This window comes from Sinocyclocheilus anshuiensis, unplaced genomic scaffold, assembly GCF_001515605.1.
Source record: "Sinocyclocheilus anshuiensis isolate Anshui unplaced genomic scaffold, SAMN03320099.WGS_v1.1 scaffold708, whole genome shotgun sequence".
NCBI lineage: Eukaryota > Metazoa > Chordata > Actinopteri > Cypriniformes > Cyprinidae > Sinocyclocheilus > Sinocyclocheilus anshuiensis.
The window spans coordinates 1147054-1169005 of NW_015555881.1; the positions used below are offsets into that span (position 1 = coordinate 1147054).

Below are 21952 nucleotides of genomic sequence, written 5' to 3' on the forward strand. Positions count from 1 at the left end.
TGTGTGTGAGCGCGAGTGTGTGTGTGAGTGTGCGTGTGTGTGTGTGTGTGTGTGTGTGTGGGTGTGTGTGTGTGTGTTAAGACCTAAATTACAGTCTTTAGCCAATGCTGCTCTGTCATTAAAGCTTTCTGAAGCATTATGGGTATGTTAAGACCCAGGTGGGCAAAGTTCCGGAATGTTCTGATTCAAACCACCTCCCGTTGGAGCGTATGTTACAACAGGACCTGGCCTTAAGTCTTTCTCTGAATGTCTGGTTATGTTGGATCCGTCAGTAGAACAGCAGGAAACAGACAGACACACTCACACTGTGTCCTTTTGTTCTCACTGTAGGTTGAGATGGCCTGTTAGTTTGTGGTAAGATGACCCCGCTAATGATCTTACCATGTGTGTGAGAACTAGGGTTCAGTTGCACACGTATCCACGTCTATGTTTGTGTAAGAATTGTCGCAATCATGTGTTTTTGAGTCGAGAATCTTTTAAACCAGACAGTGCTGACTCCTTATGGCGTTCATACCTGAGCTACAGCTCTCTCACACCGCTCGTGTTCAGTGTGTTTATTAAAGCTGGTTATGGTGGTGCTTTTAACAGCCTGTGTAACAGGCTTTACGAGCATGCAATTGTTCAGACGGGGTAAACTGGAGCAGGAGAATGTTCTCTTGAACTCTGAGGGAGTATAATTTTCCCCTGACCTCCCCTCGGGGGAAGCACAGTATTCTTCTGACCTCATCTGGGATGGTGGAATGTTCTTATAACCTGCTGTGGGACGATAGATTTACTCTCAACATCTACAAGTAACAAACTGTGATTCGGAGCAGTTTTGATGCTTTTTATTCAGCTGAAACGTGTAAAACCTATGGAGACCCTAAAGGGGCATGATGATGGAAAAAAACATGATGGGAGGAAAAATTACTTTTCAATGCTTTTGCGTTCACTCAGAAGACTTTTGCATTCGCTCGCAAAACTTTTGTGATGGAAACAATATGGGAGGATATTGGGAGGAAGAACTATATTTCAAAGCTTTTGCAAGTGAATGTAAAGTTTAACAAGGAAATGCAATAGGTTTGCAAGGAAACGCAAATGTTTTGCGAACAAACATGAAGTGTCTCTAGGGAACACAATAACATTTTTCCTCGCATCACATATTTTTTCATTACAGTGTCACTTAGGGGCTCTCTAGAAACTGGCCTAAAGTGGTCTTATGTGGCCACCAAGCTTTTTTTACACAGGTCTATGGTTTTTAGAGGGGCTTTGGGTACATATATATACAGTTATATATATACAGTATATCTGCAAAAACAATGTTAATAATAATATATATAACTATAAAATAAATGTTATATAGATATATATATATAATTATAAAAATAAATAATTTCAATACATCTGTAAAAAATTTAACATTTACATTACATTTACAGTAATGCACTTATGGAAATCTATGGAGCATTCTGGAGGGATTAAATGTGGAAATATTTAGTACTTTTGTTCTCATATTTATATTAGCACTGTTTAAACATTTATAAATGAAAGTTGTTAATGTTATTTCTGTATGTAAACAGTACTTCACCTTCTTAATAATCACGCTCATTTGTCGATTATGCAATTTTACTGGGACATGGTCAATATTTGATGTAAATTTGCATAAGCAAGATTAGTAATCAATTGCATACAGTATATAGTGTTTAATTATACTGAATAATTTGATCAATTAATAAATTATTTAAATGATCATGATTTAAAGTCTCGTGGTGGTTTAAAAAAAAAAAAAGTGTTTAGCATTTATCCCAGTGCAAAGTCTTGCCCCCAATAGACTTCCATTGTTAGTGCATTCCTGTAAATGTGATTCTTGAACTGATGGAGGAGTTGAATTTCTGTCCTGTGGTAATCAACAGCATGCCAACACTCTCCGAACCCGGAACATTCCGAACACAAAAGGTTACGACAAAAGAAAATGTCAGTAATTTCCAACAATTTAGCAATTTCCAAACCTCATAAATATTATTCTTGTCGTTTTCTCAGAACTGAGGGTACGGGGTAAAAGTAGAACAACAGGCTTTGATTATCAGCTTCTGTTGCGTGTTATGCTGCAGGCCGGATGGACTCGCGGCGCTGCGGATCAACAGATAAATGTGAGGCTTTAGAAGACAAGCAGCTCAAATGTGCGGTCACACGCTACAAACCTCAAAGACACATCAGCAGTGATAGATGAGAGTGTGTGATGGATAACATTCAGGGATGTGTGTTTGTCACCGTGTGTGGTGAGGCAGGTCGTACATGGAAGCTATTATTCAGGTACTTGGTGTTCTCGCGCACAAACACACACGGATAGTATGCATGTGTTTGGGAAAAATGCTCGAACAAAATGGGGTCGAGTTTAAAGCAAATGCAGCATTTTAGCAAACAAATATTGATCAAATATGCATCTACCAAGACTTTGAAATCTTGGCAATTAAACTTAAAGGGGTCATATGATGCGATTTCAATTTTTCCTTTCCACCTTTATCTCCATCAACAAGTTTCAGTGTTGAAACCCCAGAAGCTTTGAACAGGTCTCACATCTCGTAACCCAAACAGACTGACATTCATTCCACGCTTAGTTCCAACCTAAATCCAAGCTAGACGTCTGGATCGTTGTTTGTAACACTGGCATCGGGAGAGAAGCCGTGTAACTCCTAACAGTATTTTCTCGGAATGTTAGAAAGTGAGTCAAACAACTAAACACACGAAAAAATCTGTTTACCTGGAATGAACAAGAGGGGAAAAAGTTCTGGAGGTCTTCTCTTATAAACAACACAAGGTGTTATATTGTGGATTATAAGCATGACTTTCTGTCAGATGGTGTCTGGGGGCCAGGTGGACTAGATCTGATGATTTAGAGAGCTTTAGTCAAAGAAAACCTCTATAGAGGCTGAATAGGTCACACGGCGCAGGTAAATCACTATCAGATAAACGGAACCAGGCCCAAAACACTGACATAATCGCTGTAATGAGCTAATGGTCGCATGATGTCCTTTAGTAAAAAAAACAAAACCCTCTGTGTGTGTGTTTAGACCAAAAAACGCTCGACTGCATCATCTTCCTTTACCGTGGAAAGGAAATGACCTGATGTGTGTGTGTTTTGTATTATATAGTGTATGTGTGTGTATAGTGGCACACAGATAATGGCTTTCACAGAAAGTGAAGCAAAAACACAGGAAATGGAGCAGTTTTCCAGACGGTTGCTCCATTCTGGCTGATTCCACCGTTTAAAGCTTTCATCTCGCAGATAAACCGCAATAGAATTAAAATATATGGCCCCTATGAAAACATTTGTAGCGTTCTGATGATCTTCTCCCTCTGGAGATCACATTTAAAGTAGCTTAAACTATTTTTAGACCCCAAAGGACATTTCAAGGAGTATTTTGCATACGAAACAGAAAATTATTTACTCACCTTCATCTCGTTTCAAACCCAATTGACTTTCTGTGGAAGAGCGTTTTAAAAGAATGTTCATGCTGCTCTATTTCATTCTATGAAAACAAAAAGGATGCTGTATCGCGTACCTTGTCAGTGCCGCTTTGCTAAGCGTCTGCTAAATGACTAAAAGTAAAAGTAAAGGTAAAAAGGATGCCAAAGCACCATAAAAGCAGTCTATTAAAATCATAGCCAATAAAAGTCATTATTCTTTTTCCCTTTGCTGTAGCTCTCCAGTCTCATTTCGAATAACATTTACTGATGAATCACGCAAAATAAGACCAGAAACAACATTCAAATTAAGAAAATAAACAAAGATCCTTTTTGTCATTTTGAAAAAATTCTGAAAAAATCTTATGAATTCAGTTTCATGATTTTTGGCCATAAGGAAATAGTAAAAATGTTAAAGTCGGGATGTAATGAAGGTAACACCAAATATTTTCTTCCGTATTTTGACATACAGTATCTCACAGAAGTGAGTACACCCCTCACATTTTTGTAATTATTTTATTATATATTTTCACGTGACAACACTGAAGAAATGACACTTTGCTACAATGTAAAGTAGTGAGTGTACAGCTTGTATAACAGTGTAAATTTGCTGTCCCCTCAAAATAACTCAACACACAGCCATTAATGTCTAAACCGCTGGCCACAAAAGTGAGTACACCCCTAAGTGAAAATGTCCAAATTGGGCCCAAAGTGTCAATATTTTGTGCGCCCACCATTATTTTCCAGCACTGCCTTAACCCTCTTGGGCATGGAGTTCACCCACACACACACACACACACACACACTCCAACATCAGACATTCCGAGTCCTTCTGCCAAGAGTGTGTTTGTGATATTAAAAAGTTCTACCATGGGACATAATAATACCAGAGCCTTTACACACGTGTGTAAATATAACAGCAGAGCGTTTACGCATGGGTGATCAGTAGATGTGTGTGTGTGTTTGTAATCATAAGCTGTTCAGTAGAGGTGTGTGTACTGTATCCCGCTGGTATTTAACATATCTCTTGCAGTCATGCTGTAAAAGAACCATTTTGGTTCCCCAAAGAGCCTTTCAGGGAACAGTTCTTAGAAGACCCATGTTTTTTCCCCATGTGAAGAACATTTTATTATCTAAAGAATCTTTTTCAAGTATACACTCATAAAAATAAAAGGTTCTTTATTGGCATCAATGGTTCCATGAAGAAACTTTAATATCCCTGAAACTTTCCATTCCATAAAAGGTTCTTTATAGTGGAAAAAGTTTTTTTAGATTATTAGAATGGTTATTTTGAGAACTATTCACTGAAAGGTTCTTTAGGGAGCCATAAACGTTTCTTTTACGCGTTGCTGTGAAAACCCACCTGTTGGAACCATAGTTTTTAAGAGTGTAAAGAAACTTTGGTTGCACTTTATTTTATAGTATGTGTACTTACATGTACTTACCCAAGAAAGTACTGGTAATATAAGGTAACTACATGGGGTAGGGTTAGGTTCATGGTTAGTACCTAGTTATTACATAGTTATTGTAATTACTACAATAAGTACATAGTATGTACATGAGGAACAGGACTGTAAAATAAAGTGCTACCGAAACTTTTGTGCATTGAAAATGTCCCATGAATGTTAAAGGTCATTCATGGAACCACAGATGCCAATAAAGAAGCTTTATTTTTTAAGTTTTGAACCCTTTTTTATAAAGTTCCATATATTTACATGCTTTGAAAATTCTATGGTGTTTTAAAGAACCTTTTTAATAATAGCATGCCCACCTGGAAACCAGTTAAAATTTGAAAGTTAAAATTTATAGAAAGAAATCAAGTACCTGTTGAGGCCGTGTTGACAGTCTGTGTACAGTAGCTGGATGGTTGAGCTCCAGAAAATCAATAACGAGGTGGTTTTGAGGCGAGTTGGATTTTTCTGAGTGTTACAGATTTTAAAAACAAAAAGGCGTTTAAAGAAGCCTAAATTCTAACATTAAAATGATTCTTCAGGACGATACGGTTCTAAATAGATCTCTGGTGCTGTGTTCGAAATGCAATACTGTCATATACTCTTACTATTTCTGCAGTATGCAGTATGTATACTGTGCATACTTTGACTTATATGCACATTTGAATTTATAGACATTTTAAGAAGGATAACAAGTACCTATCGAAAGAGCATCGACTGTGTTTTTGAATGGTTGAGCTCCAGAAAATCAAGAATGGGGTGCTTTGAAATTATTTTTTTGACAGTTACAAAATTTAAAAATCAAAAGGTGGGAAAAAAGAATCAGTCACAAAGTCACTGTGTGTAGAGAACCTTTAAAAAACATCTTACACGCACTTGCCAAGATACAAGCTCGGCTTGTGCTCTTCCAGACTTGGAAAAATGTTTCGTGCTTTGATTTTGCAAATGTAATAATTGGATCCAGCTGTTTGATTCTGATGAGAGAAGTGGAGAACACAACATGTAATGGTACTTTGTCAACAGATGCTTGAGGGTCTGTGTGTGTTTTCTGAGGTACATTATACAGGTGCATCTCAATAAATTAGAATGTCGTGGAAAAGTTCATTTATTTCAGTAATTCAACTCAAATTGTGAAACTCGTGTATTAAATAAATTCAATGCACAGACTGAAGTAGTTTAAGTCTTTAGTTCTTTTAATTGTGATGATTTTGGCTCACATTTATTTTCCACGACATTCTAATTTATTGAGATGCACCTGTAGGACTTGAGCTTACGGGGATGATGTAGGTGCATGTGCTCTCAGAAATAATGGTTCTTTGCAGAAGAACCATATATTTTATATGTATATAGAGAGAGTGAGAGTTCTGTCATTAGAATGTAAAACCTACTTCCAGTTAAGTTGTGTTTTTAGAGTGTGTATCTAAAGCAGTCTCTGAAGTTTACGTAGGTGGACATTCACATATGTTGACCATGTATAAAGGAGCATAATGTTACATACAAACATCTCTAGATCTCATAATTTAAAAATGAATGTCAGTTCTGTGTAGTGTCACTTACCAATGTGAGCAGTTAGGAGGGCGTGTTAGAAATACTATTATCTACTGCAGGACTTCAGTGTGTTACTGCCAAGGGGTCAGGTTTAAGTAGCCCGAGTTAGATGTCAACTTCATTATCTGGAAACTACAAGAATAGTTCTCCATTGACAGCCATTCAAAAGTAACCATATTGTGATTAAATCTTTTTTTTTTACCAACCGTTGACCAAACCTTGATCAGCTACTACATACTTCTTATAGCATCCATTGACAGCCATTCAAAAGTAACCATAGTGATTAAATCTTTTTTTTTTACCAACCGTTGACCAAACCTTGATCAGCTACTACATACTTCTTATAGCAAAAGCAAATTGCCATCTTATAGCTGAAGTGCACTGTCTGCACCTGGTGGTAGTCATGAAACACAAGCACTAGTGGAGAAGAGCTTTACTTGACTGTCTCTAGTGGCAGAATGTGGAACTGTCCTGAAATGACATTCAACTGAACTGAAATGACCTCGGCTATATTACAACTAGTGGCAGAGACCCAAAAACAAGGTTAAGTTAAGGTTTGAAAAAATTCAATTCCAAACCATTTTCATTGTTCCAGGCAATGCAACCATCAGATAAGAAAATAAAAATAAAAAAAGTGTCCCAGATTTCAGCTCTCAAGCAAACCTCAGATTCTTTATGCAAAACAAATCTCTAAAAGCACCAAGAGTGAAGATACCATTTTAAAAACAGACCATATGGCTGACAAACTTTGCTATTTAGAGAATACAAAAATTAAAATAAAAAAAGTCAAGTTCTCAAATGTACCTGCATAAGCAATGCCATGCTGTCAGCAGGTATGAAATCTCATGACTCAAATTTCATATCGAGACAAGCACAAGGGCACAGCAAGCCAGAATTCTCGATTTACAATTAAGTTTTGTTTTCAATCGTCAGACCAGTATAATCATTAACAAACTAAGTGAAAACATTCACTGAAATAAAAAGCATCCATCCTAACTGAAGAAAAATCCCTGAAACTAAACTGCTTTACATTTATAAAATGCCACAAGGACTAAAATTGTTAATTAACAATGAGTGAAAATTAAACCGCAGACAAACTGAAAAAAGAAATAACCACATTAGAAAGTCAAAGCAATAACAAGACAAGGTACAAAAATTGTGGAAAGAACTTGATAATGCAGAATAAATATTAAGTTACTAGAAAACGCACCAGTTGACAGGCCTACATTTTTTAGTTGCAATACAAAATCTGAAGACAATTTCGGTACCATTCATAATTTAACTGATTAGTTTGAAGGAATTAAAGTGCTTAAAAAAAAAAAAAAAGTTTATGGTATTTAATAGCTATATGCATCTTAGATTAACACTAATTAGAAAATATGATAGACACAACAGCATTCAAACAATCACAAGAACACAAAATAAATGCAGAGAACCAAAGATGGAGTTGGGAACACTTTATTCTCGGTTAGGAGATTTCTGTACAATGAGGATCAAGTGCCACTTGAATGTTTCTTTAGGGTTTGTATAAATTTAAGCAGAAGCACTATGCAAACATTGACAAAACATTAGTGATACAGGAAAGTCTACTCGAAGCTTGAGAGGAAGTTGAGCACGACCTCCTTGAGTTTTACATCAGAGGCCTCTGAAATCTTACCGTCGGTCCTGAAACATAAGAGTATAAATATTTAGAAGTGAAACTGAGTGGAGGCGGCTCAACAACAATGTTCACTGGCTTTCCTTACACAGAACTGCAAATGAAAACTTGCCTGATGGCTGCGAGCAGATCCTGGTGCTGGCTGATGACATGTTGAAGGAAGGCTTTCTCGAATTTGGTGATCTTGCTAGGCTCCACCTTGTCCAAGTGTCCTCTCACACCAGCGTAAATGACGGCCACCTGCTCCTCAATGGCCATGGGAGCTTAACGAGACAAAACAGCACAGGAACATTACAAACCAGTAGTTTGTGAGTGAACCAGTCCTCCTATGCAGTAGGGGGCAGCAGTGTACTTACAGTACTGGCCCTGCTTGAGCAGCTCTGTGAGTCGCACGCCTCGGTTCAGCAGCTGCTGTGTGGCGGCATCCAGGTCAGAACCGAACTGGGCGAAGGCGGCCACCTCACGGTACTGGGCCAACTCCAGCTTCATGGTACCAGCCACCTGGAGAACAAACAGCAGGGTGTTTTGGAACCATTTTGACATAGAAATGAGCTCAAAAGCATCAAATGGAAGTCAAAACAAACCTGCTTCATGGCCCTGGTCTGGGCAGCAGAGCCGACACGGGACACGGACAGACCCACGTTAATAGCGGGACGGATACCCTTGTAGAACAACTCGGTCTCCAAGAAAATCTGCATTAAGAGACCGAGAACATCAGCTTGGAATCAAATCGTTGTCTGCGCAGAAGATCTGCTTGTGTGGCGACTCACCTGTCCGTCAGTGATGGAGATGACGTTGGTGGGAATGTAAGCGGACACGTCTCCGGCCTGGGTCTCGATAACAGGCAGGGCAGTGAGGGATCCACCACCGAAGTTGTCGTTCATCTTTGCCGCTCTCTCCAGCAGACGGGAGTGCAGGTAGAAGACGTCACCGGGGTAGGCCTCACGGCCAGGGGGACGACGCAGCAGCAGGGACATTTGGCGGTAGGCAACAGCCTGAAGAGAGCGAAGTTGACCATTATTTTCTGATTTCAAACTCCAGACACGTTAACTCCTTTATTACAATTTAAAAAGCATCCTAGGATGCATGTAATGATGAAGTTAGGAGAGAGTCTAAAGCATGCACTTGAGAACACTTCAAATTTAGCATTTTTGGTGACTACATAGTTACTATTAGGGCCGCATGATTTAGGGCAGGGGTTCTCAACTCTGGCCCCTCGAGGTCCACTTTCCTGTAGAGTTTACCTCCAACCTTGATCAAACTCACCTGTAACTTTCTTAATCCTGAAGACCTTGATTAGCTTCATCAGGTGTGTTTGATGAGGGTTGGAGCTAAACTCTACTGGAAAGTGGCGCTTGAGAACCCCTGATTTAGGGATTTTTTTTTGCTTTTTTCTAGTGAGGCACAATTTGGCCAAAATTCTGTATATTAAATTAAGCTATAAAATAAGCAAAAATATTATTATTTTTAATGCAATGACATTCACTAGGGCTGTCAAAATGGCTGAAAAACTAAATTCAAATTTTGTACTTATCAAAATTCAAATTATATTCAAATTTAAAATGCATCATTTCAGTTAGGGTGAAGAAAAGCTTTTGGCTTCTCTCCTGAGGCCACATCATTCAAAGCATAAGATAACACGACTATCTACGAAAAAAAGTGCATAATGTTTAAAATAATGTTTATAAACCAATTATAATTAAGTTGCTTAAACAACTATAAACAAAACAGCATCATGTATGCATACAAAAGGCGGAAAGCCAATCACAGAGTACATTTTTCATTTAAAAACATGAGATGCAGTGGGATGGTGGAAAAACCCGCCATAAAATCTCGATATGTTTTTTTTTTTATTTAAACTTGCATTAATTTTACATGGCTTTCTAAACATTCACAGCACTCTTTTGTGCGAGACACGAGTGCAACAGTAATAGATGTCCATCTAGAAAATGCGTTTAATATGCATTGTGTGAACGGCTTGGTTTCGGTTTTGATGTAAACAAGATCTTCTCCGCATTGATGTTCTCTTTTTCCACAATATTTGTAATTAACAATGCAGCAGCGCCGCATCTAGTGGCTTCAACTGGATAGACTAACAAAAACAATGCAACGACACTTACATCGTCATCGCATCTCGTGCGCCACTGATAAGGCTGCCTCCTTAACGCACACCTAAAATTCGAATGTGGATTTTTTATTTTAAATTTGACGAATATTCGAAATTCAAAAAATTTTTTGACAGTCCTAATATGCACATAATACAAGTGCATTTAAGAAATGACTATAACTGTAAAATAAATATATTTATGGCCGTTTTAATTTCTTCATTTTCAAACATTAAACCATTGAACTTCTTTGAGAAGCACTTCTAGTGCATGTTGCAAATGCACATTTAAGTGATCCACTGAAGTGATTGTAAAATGCATATTAAAGCGTTCCAAACTCAGTAAATGCTGCCTCATGCGAACTGCATTTGCTGTGCAAACATTGGCTGATAATGAGCCGCTCACATCTAAGAGCCAACTGCTGCGCTTCACACTGAAACACGCAGGGATATTTCATTAAAATCACACCAAGCCATATTCAAAATTCGGTTTTCTAATGATTAATCATGCAGCCTCAATTCCCATATAGTTTACCATTATAAAATGTGGAAAAAGTACCAAGAACAACTTTGATATTTGCACCAGTTTATTAAAGATGAGGTCACTTACAAACCAAGCCGCTTTCTATTGGTCGACGTGGCAAACCCACAACCAATTTGAACCAGTTGGGGAAATCTTTCCCCTTCATATGAAATTCCGAATCGCATTGGTTCCAATAGAAGTGACTGGATTTGACCCGCAAAAATGTGCAGAACAACAGTAAATGTGACCGCAGCTTTAGTACAAAGTTCTCACCTGTTTGGAAAGATCGTCGTAGATGATGAGGGCGTGTTTGCTGTTGTCTCTGAAGTACTCGCCCATGGAGCAGCCGGAGTATGGAGCCAGGTACTGCAGGGGAGCGGCGTCAGACGCAGTGGCGGACACCACGATGGTGTACTTCATGGCATCGGTATCCGTCAGTCTCTTCACCAGCTGGGCCACGGTGGATCTCTTCTGACCGATGGCCACGTAGATGCAGTACAGCTTCTTTTTCTCATCAGTGCCATCGTTGAAGCGCTTCTGGTTGATGATGGTGTCGATGGCAATGGCGGTTTTGCTGGGGGAAACAAATTTAAATGGATGACCATGCTCAAATGAAGCAAGCATTCATCAAGTCACTTCATCTTACCCAGTCTGTCTGTCTCCAATGATCAGCTCTCTCTGGCCACGGCCAATGGGCACCAGACTGTCCACGGCTTTGATGCCCGTCTGCATGGGCTCCCTCACAGAGATGCGGGGGATGATGCCAGGGGCCTTCAGTCCCACACGCCTACGCTGCTTAGAGCCCAGGGGTCCCTTTGGAGGAGAAACAGATTTGTCAACTCAAGTGTGACAACTATTGGATAAAGAAATCCAATGGCGGTTTTCCACTGCGTGGTACGACTCGGCACGGCTCAGCTCACGTTTCCACTGCAGTTTAGTACGCTTTAGAGTGGGCAGGATTATTCACATGTCATTAGTTGCGCCACCTATACTGTCGCGACTATACTGTTTTCATTCTGTGTCACCCATCAAGCTCTCACTGGATCCGCTCCTCGGCTGTCAACGAGAGGAACGTCTGCACTTCCTCAACAGACCACGAAACAGCCATTTTTGGTGCACTCAAAAAAAAGTGCACTCGTTCAAAACAGTTGCATTTGATCCTTCGCTGGCTGTGCTGATTTAAATCTAGCGGGTCTGTTGTGTCTCGTGTCACAAGTTCAGTTACGCAGGTAGTGACGATTCTCTCCGGCCAATCAGTAATCAGAAGAGTTTACACGTCACGTTTTGGTAATGGTACGGTTCACTTGGAACCTCAACCGAGGTGGTACGGAAAAAAGTACCAGATACTGTACCCAGTGGAAAACCCCCCAAAAGTGAACCGTACCATGCAGTGGAAAAGCGCCACAAAAGGAGCTAAAGCGATGCAAGTATCCAGTTAGTGGTCAGACCTTGCCATCAATGGGGTTTCCCAGAGCATCCACAACACGGCCGAGCAGCTCCTCTCCGACAGGAACGTCCACGATAGCCCCCGTTCTCTTGACGATGTCACCCTCCTTGATCAGTTTGTCGTTACCGAACACCACAACACCAACGTTATCAGGCTCCAAGTTCAGAGACATGCCCTATAGAGAGATATGAAAGAGTCTTAAATGTAAAAGCCAACAGTTCACCAAGAATAGATGCAGGACCACGTTATAATTTAAATATTAAAACTAGCTCAATCGTAAATATTTTTAATACAACTGTTTCTTAGTGTACAGAAAGACTTTTAAAATTTGCTATTTGTATTATAATAGCATTATTCAAATAGTCTGAGCATTTATTTAGAACCATTTATACTTCATTTTATCAGATATTTTAAAAAGTTATTTATACTTTTCTATTTTATACCATTTTAAACGGTCAAACTTCTAAGATTAATCACTTTATGTAAATATTTAACAAGTCAGACTATTTTAAAGTTCTCTTACTAATTTATACCATTTTATTTAATTAATCAGATTTAAAGGGATAGTTCAACTTCAGTTGCTGGTCCCCACCGACTTCCAGAGTATGGAAAAAAACACTACGCAAGTCAATGGGGACCAGCAACTGAAGGTGAACTAACCCTTTATGATTACTCATGTATACTACACTTTTAACTAGTAACTAGTTTAACTAGTCAGACTATTTCATTTTAATTTATACTATACTATTTTTCTATATTTTTAATATTTAATTCAAGACTCTATAAACGTAAATGGATTAAATAGTTAAATATAAAAAGTCTATAAAATATTTAAAAAAAAAAAAAAATTATAAATGTGGTCAACGCCAATAGCCTCATGGGCAGCGTGCCAACATATAGCGCTGAGTTCGAGTCCCGGCTCACGGACCTTTCCCAATCCCATCCCCCCTCTCTTCCCGTCTGAAATACTGTCCTATCATAATAAAGGCAAACATTACAAAAAAAAAAAGTGGAAAACTTAAAAAGTAGGTGTCAATACTTGACCGGTTTGCGTATACACACACCAGTTTCTAAAACATGCATTTCTAACTAAAACATGCTTTGGCTTTTATTTTATTGCACATGTATATTGTGTGCGTTAAGCATACTATCATAATACCCTTTAAGGCCGGGACACACCAAGATCGGGTTGTCAGCGAGCATCTGTCAGGTTAGTTTCTTTGGTGTGTTCCACAGCGAGAACACTGATTGGAGGTTCAGTTTAGTGAACGAGTCAGTGCCCGAGAATTAAAGCGAAAGTGATGACAACAAGCAAGTAAATGAAGGCGGCACAGACAGAAGGCTGTTCTAATGTTACGTGATCTTACCCAAGCATTCCAATATGCGAATATTTTCATAACATGAGACGCTTAAAAAGAAGTTAGTTATCAACATAACTGATATTCAAAATGGTAAGCAAGCACTGCTTTCTTTACGTTTTGTATATCTGCGTACATCTCATAATTCCTCATTTCGTTTTCTCCTTCTGAATGATGGATATATACTATTGATAGCTGCTGATACAGACAGCTAATTCCTCTCACACAGGAACAGAATTGCAGGTGTTGGTTTGCAGTCGGCTGTAGTTTGAGTGGTGTAAGGCGACAACACCGTCAGCTGCTAGTTTTTTTTAAGTCGGTTTGGTGTGTCCCAGCCTTTGAGCATCTGGCCTCTTGATCCCTTGCTAACTCACCTTCAGGCCGGAGGAGAATTCCACCATCTCTTCGGCCTGCACGTTCCTCAGCCCATACACGCGAGCGATACCGTCACCGATGGACAGCACACGGCCCGTCTCTTCCAGATTAGCACCAGTATCGGCTCCAAGAATCTTCTCCTCCAGGATGCTGGACACCTCCGCTGTGCCTAGAAAACGACACAATGTGTTTAGAGCATGCATGTCTAAATGTGTCAAAAACAAAAAATAAACAAACAAACTAAATGCAAATCAATAAACATTTCATAACCTGTCTTCTGCAGCCATGGTCTGGCAGTGTGCAGGTTCTTTGCTCCAACGCATGCAGCAGCAACATTCTTGGAAACCTGCAATTGCAAATATACTGGTTAGAATCCTACAATGATAATGTTAGTAATATACAGACAACTTCAGATTCAACCATAAAAAGCCCTTGACCTCCATTCGCCATCAACAACAGCGTCACTGGAGCTAAACCCATTCTTCCTTCAAATAAGACTTGAAAAGCAGACCAGCTACAAATACTAAATCAAAGTTTGCATATGCAATGTTAGCAATCTGATTGCGTTTAGAGATCACAGTGCGGCACCATGTCGTCATCCAAACTTCCGCATAAATGGAGAATAACCTACAGTGCAACAAAAATGTATGAGGATGCACTTAAACATTAGACTCGAACAACACACCAAATTCACCAGAGTAAAGCCAATGACAGCTGACATGTCATACACCCAAGAAGCATTTCCTGACCTTCAGTTGGGAATGTCATTCATTGATCGCAACCGTGCTAAACATGCAACTATATGCTTCTGTATTTTAAATACACTTTTAAAACGCGTATATTCCGTTCCCTTAAACTCCGCACAGCTGTAGCTGAAAACGAGACTCAAATAAAGCTAAATGAAACGCAAGTCCCTGCTTAATGCAAGATGGCGACGCACACCCGCACGCCATTTACCAGCGCTGACATTCACCGGCGCGAAAAACGCCACAAAATGAGACTTACGAATCCGGCCCGTCTGGGCAGGGTGCGGGCCAGAGCCGCCGCGACGCGAACGGAGAGCATGTTTACGGGTGGTTTGTGTAGCGGGAGCGCGAGCTTATGTCCTCCTGCAGCGGCCGGCTGGAGCGCGAGGAGCTGAGTGAAGGAAATGGAGGTCGAGTGCGCTGCTCATATAGGAAAGGTCAGCGGCAGAACCCGGATGCAGTTCTGTGAGAAGGTGCGCGTACGTTTCTTCTTCTTCTTCTTCTTGGCTTTTAACGGCGGCTGGCAACCAGCGTAATTAGGTGCATTACCGCCACCTTCTGCTCCGGAGTGTGGAACAGAGAGTTACATTCTACTTATTAATCCCGTCCTTTTAAGAAAATGAAAGAAAGCTTTACTATTTATTTCACTTGCCCATTTTATTAAAGATTTAAAATGTACCACCTGAATTCCATTCTTCTTGATTTCAACTATCATATTACTTCTTTCTTCCTCATATTCCTTACATTCAAGAATTACATGGGTTACTGTTTCTTCTACTTTGCATTGTTCACATAGTCCATTTGGATGTTTCCCTAATATTTTGAGTGTACTATTAAGATTGGAATGTCCCAACAATATTCTATTATAAACAACCTCTTCTTTCCTTGTTTTACCAATATGTCTTATTTTTTGACTTACTTTGTTAATTAAACTGTAGAATAATCTACCCTTTTCGTTTTTGTCCCACTTTATTTGCCATTCTGCAATAACCTTTTTCCAGATTAAAACCTTAATTTCAGACTTGCTTAGAGGAACTTGTAATTCTATTTCTTCTCTCTGCAAAGCTTGTTTTGCTAACTTATCTACGTCCTCATTTCCCTTTACACCTACGTGTGATGGAACCCAAATAAAACTGATTAAAATATCATTCTGAACCAATCTTGAATATATCTGTAAAATACTAAAAAGAATATCTTGATGACTGGATTTAAAAGACCTTAGACTTTTTAAAACTGAGAGTGAATCAGAACAAATTAAAACCTTTCCAGGTTTATAATCCTCTACCCACTGCAAGGACAAGAGTATTGCTATCATTTCAACAGTATATACTGCCAAATGATTGGATGTTCGCTTTATACTATGAGCCCAGTCAGGAACTAAAAAAGCAGCTCCAGTTGTCTCTCGCTCTGGATCTTTTGAGCCATCTGTAAATATTTGTAAGTATTGAGGATATTGTGTTCTAAAATGTTCAGAGAATGCTGAAGACATGTCTACTTCTCTTTCTGCTTTTTTAATTTCCAACAAATGTAAATCTATATGGGGAGTTATATAATTCCATGGTTCATTTTCAGGAATCACAACTGTTGGGCTCATCTTAAACCGATTTACCTCCATTTCTTCTACATATGCTTCACTACTCCATCCAAAACTTTTTCTACTCAACTTATTTTGTTCCCAACACTTCATTAAAACCATTTTTGTAGGATGATCATCTTTATGACCCTTGAGGTTAGCCCAGTAATTGATCATTAATTGTTTCCTTCTCATTTCCAGTGGAATCTCCCCTAACAGGACTTGTAAAGAAGGAATGGGTGTCGTTTTTACCGCTTCACAACACTGTCTCAAAGCTTGGGTTTGTATTTTATCCAGTTTTTCCAACAGGGTTTTTGAAGCCGAACCATATACCACACTGCCATAATCAAACACAGATCTGATCAGTGCCACATAAATAGTTTTTAATGACAAAAAACTTGCCCCCCATGCCACTCCACTTACACATCTCATGATGTTTAATACCTTCTGACATTTTTCAATAACTTTGTTTATATGATCCACCCATGTAAGTTTTGAATCAAAATAAATACCTAAAAATTTAAAAACTCTAACTCTCTCTAAGGACCTCCCGTACATCTTCAAGTCTATTTCTGGTATAATCCTTTTCCTAGAGAAAATTATAGTCTTAGTCTTTTCTACTGAAAATTTAAATCCCCAATCACCTGCCCATTCTTCTACCCGTCGAATTGCTTCTTGCATCCTTCCATTAATATACAAAATATTCCTTCCCCTTTTCCATAGAGCTCCATCATCAGCGAAAAGAGATCGACCTACATCTTGCTGTACTTGATTAAATACATCATTAATCATTATGGAAAAAATTAATGGACTTATAACACTCCCTTGTGGAGTTCCATTTTCTATCTCACATCTGTTTGACAATTCATTTCCAATTCTCACCTGTATACTTCTGTACGCCATAAAATCTTTAATCCAATTGTAAATTCTTCCATCTATATTCATCATTTTCAGTTTTATCAAAAGTCCCTCCCTCCACATCATATCATATGCTTTCTCAACATCGAAAAATACTGCAATTACTGATTCTTTATTTACCTGAGCTTTTCTAATTTCATTTTCCAAACATACAACAGGGTCCATTGTTCCTCTTCCTTTTCTAAAACCACTTTGATATTTAGTTAATATTCCTCTCTTTTCCAATAAATATGTCAAACGGTCTGTAACCATCCTTTCCATTAATTTACATATATTCGAAGTAAGAGCTATTGGCCTATAATTAGATGGTTTAGAAGGATCTTTGCCAGGCTTTCTTATTGGAATTATTATAGCTTCTTTCCAAGCATCTGGTAATCTTCCTTCCTCCCATTCTCTATTGTAGAAGTCTAAAATTTTTCCCATAGCCCCATCTTTAAGATGTTTCAACATTATATTTGTGATCTGATCTTTTCCTGGAGACGACAGTGTATTATTTAAATTACTAATTGCCCTTTTCAGTTCATCTAGAGTAAACAGGAGGTTAACTGACTGATCTTCTATTCCCCCATTATTTCCTAGATCTTCTAGATGTTGTCTCTTTGTTATTTCCCTCCTCCTCCTTCCTTCTTCACTCAAATTCCCTGACCCATGGATCTGTACAAATGTTTTTACCAGCATTTCTGCTTTGTCCTTGTCTGTTACCGCAATTTCCCTTTCTGTTTCTAATACTGGATATACCCACTCTCTTTTATTGCCTCCCATTCTTTTTATCATACTCCACACGTCACCCACTGGCGTTGTGTCCACCCGCTGAGGTTTCCGCCATCTTACCTCCGCGCGTACGTTTCTCGGTTCTCGGTCCTCATGAGAGCATCTGATTTGGTTTTGTACTCACACTGCACATAGTGTGACTCATTAAATATATCTATAAACATAAAATTATTATTAATAGTGATAATAGTATTATTGCGTTTAGTTATTTTGTATTTTAATAAAATAATAAACAAAATAATCCGTGTGATAATGTTATTGTATTTAAAAATAAATTGAGTATAAAATACAGTTATTTTATAGTACACTTAAAAATACAGTGTTAAAAGTAACTTAAAAAAAAATGAATTTTCATTATTTTCAAACCTAAAATCAGCAAGCTTTTATTTTGACGGGTTGCCGGGTGAAGCGCGTCAGTGAATGAAATGTCAGTTTTGCGTTTTGCTCTGAAACCGGCAGCTTTAGGCTATTTAAGAACTATTTGAGACAATACTCAAAAACACAAAATAAAAAAGCTGGAATCGTGTTAGATTTATTTGATAAATATAATTTATTATAATGTTTTATTTTATCCCGTGTTTAATCTATATTTATTAATATAGATGGTTTAAAGAATTAATGTTTTTTGTTTATTATTATTATTCTGTGTAAGTCTAAGCCCCTCCTAAAACTGTTGTCCTTGAATGTAAGTTGTATGCCAATTTGTTCTGTAAACTTGTAATTTGTTGTTATACTTAAAAAAAAGCGCCAAATTATATTTAAAATGATAAACAACAATAAAACAACACATTACACAAAAAGCAGGTATATCAATGTAGACAAACAGTTGCCTCATTCGATCGCAGTCATGTGTGGAGTAAAATATATTTAAAATATATTTATGTTTGTTGTAAAATAAATATGTTTATTAGGCAATTAAAAGCTTTATTGAGAAATGTAAAACAGAAAGCCCAACATCAAAAATACAAAATATAACAAAAATAATATTTAATGGCTTTTCAGATATTAAAACTAATTGATGCAAATTTCCTGATGCAAATACAATCAGCAGTAAGCAGCAATAAGCAGAAAAAAGCAAATGTATTAATAAAAAGGTCATATTTAATCAATAATTACACAAAGCATGTATGGGATTGGTATCATTAAGGTTTTAATGGCATTACACTGAAAAATAACTGTTGTTGTTTTCACAGTATATAACTGCATTTTCAACAGTTCCCTGCTGTACAATTTGCATATGTTACTGTGAATTTTGTTGTTTTCACATTATTATTACTGTATTCTCAGCAGTTTCCTACTGTATACATTGTATACAGTGTTACTGTAGATTTTCAATGCATTCAGGGAAAATATTAGCCTACTGTAAATCTAAATACAGTAGTAGGCCTACTATAAGACACAGCGACTTTTTCGCTGTATGTCGCTAGACTCTGTGCTGTGAAGACGCTTGTGGGCGTTCCTACTGCTGTCGCTCTAATGTTATTGGTAGACTGCACGTCTGCGATTAATCGCGATTAATTGTTTGACAGCACTAATATTTATTAATATAGATGGTTTAAAGAATTAATGTAAGAGAGAGCAAGAGAGAGAGAAATGAAACCGGCAGCGCATCGCCTAGATGTATGCTTTTCGGTTTGAGTGGAAATCTTATACAATATTACAGTCGATCTAAAACAGTGATTGTTCATTAACGGCTGTCAACAATGTCGGAACGCAAATGAGCGGTCTGAACTTTTTACACCTCGCATTTTTATTTTGGTCTTTTGTGTTACATTACATTACAAAAAAAAATTACATTTACATTTATGCATTTAAAAGACACTTTTTATTGTGCAGTTTAAAGCATGTGAAACAGAATAACAAAAAAACATAAAATAAACAAACATAAAAAATGCTAGAATAAAAAAGTATAATATTAGGGCTAACTTATTTTGTGATTTCATATTAGAAAAGGTTTCAAAATATATTTTAAGATCAGTGTTACAAAAGGTAATATATGATGGTTTCTTTTGAATGATTTTTGAGTTATGAATATAAAACTTTGCTAAAATAATTAAAAGATAATTAACAGGGTTTTGAAAACAAAGTAAAATACTAAATGTAGAAAAGTACAGGTTCTAAGTTAAGGACTTTAAGGTCTATTTTAAAGTCATCCCAAAATGAAATAGAAAAAGGGCAATAGAAAAATAAATGTTCAATATCTTCAACTGATATGTTACAAACACTATGAATATATCTAGCTACTGCATTTACAGGATAACATCTGTGAATAATTGTATAAATAGGCCTACTTCTTTTACTTTATTAGAAATAACATATTTATATGGCAATATCCAGTCAGAATACTTCATTTCAGAAAGTAAAAGAATTCTGACCAACTTTTAGAAAAATGTATTTGTAAATAGGCATTTTTATAACTTTTTAAATTATTATATTTATTACTTTTTAAATTATTATTATATTTATTATTTATACATTTATACATTATATGTCCTTTAATTTAAAGCTATAAAAAGGAACATTTATTTCCATTATTTTCATTTATTTGTTGTATGAAGAATAATTTCTCAGATAAATGTTTTGTGAGATAAAACAGTTGGCTAAATAGTGTTAAATCTTTTGTGATTCCAATAAATGGTTATTTATACTTTTTTATCCCAGAGAATATTGCATTGTGAAAAAAATATATATAATAAAAGTATTTATATAGTTTTATAATATCTTTGTAGAATTCATCAGGCTTGAACTAAAAAAAAAAAAATCCCGAATACGATGTAAATCGCTTCACAAATGCGTAAATGTTCACTGTAGTTCTGTTTGTGTTTATCTAACTAGTCTTATTAGACTAGTTGCATAACTTACACTGATTTTAATGCACGTGTTTGATATTATACGTCTCATGAATCACATCCTTATATGGTAGATGCGAACAAAACAACAGAAAAAAACAAAATACCTTGTCACTATTATGTTTATGAACACGTCCTATAGCAATACAGTGGTATTCTTTATAGTTTGGAATAAAATGTAAATGAATATGGTAGTCATTCAGAATCATTTAACACAAACAACTTGGTTTTATTCCAATAAATATTTATTCTTGAATCTCAAAATGCATGCATGTGCCATTTACAGTGCATTTGCATATGCTGTGTCATTTCAGGTGAGCCAGTGGCTCAGGAAGGTGTTCTGGCAGCAGCCGGTACCTGAGTTTGAAGTGAACACACGCACAGTGGAGATTCTGTATGAGCTGGCGGAGAGCAGTGAGACGAGATGCAGAGAGGCTGAGCTGCTCATCAAGGACCACGAGCAGAAAACAGAAGAGTACGGCAGTGATGGTGAGACTCTAGGACAGTCATTTTGGATAAAGTAGTCTGCCAAGTGCATAATGGTTCTATAAAATTGCAATTTTCTGTTGTGGACTAAATTAATCTGGAGCTGCTTGTCCGTGACAGGAACTCATCTCCAAGAAGTGCTTCTCCAGGCAGTAGGACTTCAGGCTGAAGGACTTTCCAGATCCACAGTGGACCTGCTGTCAGCACTGGAGGGAACCGCTGAAGTGCTTAAACTCAGAGACACATCACTTGGGAGGTAAAGTAACACTCTACATCATAAAAGCGTTATTTACATCTATTACATCACATGCAAGAGATGATTTAGGCATGCTCCTGAGTCAACATGCATGGTGGTTCTGGAACAGCAACCACAGAACCTAACGTTAACCCTGAAATCTGACTGGTCCATAGATCTACCTGGCAAAATCACATTAAGCCATTCACCTTATGTGCATAATAAATGATTTAAAGGGGTCATATGATGCTGCTAAAAAGTACATTATTTTGTGTATTTGGTGTAATGAAATGTGTTTATGCGGTTTAAGGTTAAAAAACACATTATTTTCCACATACTGTACATTATTGTTTCTCCTCTATGCCCCGCCTTTCTGAAACAGCGTCTTCACGACATGGCGGCGGCGGCAACAACAATACTACTATTGGAATTTAAGGTTTTAATATGTTCATAAATGTAAAAAAATA

At 37.5% G+C, this 21952-nt stretch overlaps 2 protein-coding genes across 2 annotated transcripts; one reads left to right on the forward strand and one right to left on the reverse strand.

The window, feature by feature from the left end:
- Positions 1-7885: 7885 nt before the first annotated feature.
- Positions 7886-15102, reverse strand: LOC107675756 (ATP synthase subunit alpha, mitochondrial). The gene is made up of 11 exons (XM_016470182.1): positions 14913-15102; positions 14178-14253; positions 13907-14076; positions 12176-12349; positions 11374-11540; positions 11001-11301; positions 8871-9095; positions 8685-8792; positions 8457-8601; positions 8213-8363; positions 7886-8108 (listed from the first exon to the last, which is right to left on the reverse strand). Exons 1-11 carry the CDS (start codon positions 14970-14972, stop codon positions 8030-8032), a joined length of 1656 nt encoding a protein of 551 aa, XP_016325668.1. The 5' UTR covers positions 14973-15102; the 3' UTR covers positions 7886-8029.
- A 2704-nt stretch (positions 15103-17806) lies between these two features.
- LOC107675697 (HAUS augmin-like complex subunit 1) lies at positions 17807-21521 on the forward strand. The gene is made up of 3 exons (XM_016470112.1): positions 17807-17983; positions 21079-21253; positions 21371-21521. Exons 1-3 carry the CDS (start codon positions 17807-17809, stop codon positions 21508-21510), a joined length of 492 nt encoding a protein of 163 aa, XP_016325598.1. The 3' UTR covers positions 21511-21521.
- Positions 21522-21952: the final 431 nt, after the last annotated feature.

What these genes read in the sequence shown, in the direction of transcription:
- LOC107675697 (XM_016470112.1), top strand. Translation starts at nt 17,807, where the DNA reads ATGTTTTTACCAGCATTTCTGCTTTGTCCTTGTCTGTTACCGCAATTT. An exon ending in CCGCCATCTTACCTCCGCGC is followed by an intron (nt 17,984 to 21,078) that starts GTACGTTTCTCG and finishes GTGTCATTTCAG; the next exon opens with GTGAGCCAGTGGCTCAGGAA. An exon ending in AGAAGAGTACGGCAGTGATG is followed by an intron (nt 21,254 to 21,370) that starts GTGAGACTCTAG and finishes TGTCCGTGACAG; the next exon opens with GAACTCATCTCCAAGAAGTG.
- LOC107675756 (XM_016470182.1), bottom strand. Translation starts at nt 14,972, where the DNA reads ATGCTCTCCGTTCGCGTCGCGGCGGCTCTGGCCCGCACCCTGCCCAGA. An exon ending in ACCATGGCTGCAGAAGACAG is followed by an intron (nt 14,077 to 14,177) that starts GTTATGAAATGT and finishes GTCGTTTTCTAG; the next exon opens with GCACAGCGGAGGTGTCCAGC. An exon ending in GATCTGCTCGCAGCCATCAG is followed by an intron (nt 8,109 to 8,212) that starts GCAAGTTTTCAT and finishes CTTATGTTTCAG; the next exon opens with GACCGACGGTAAGATTTCAG.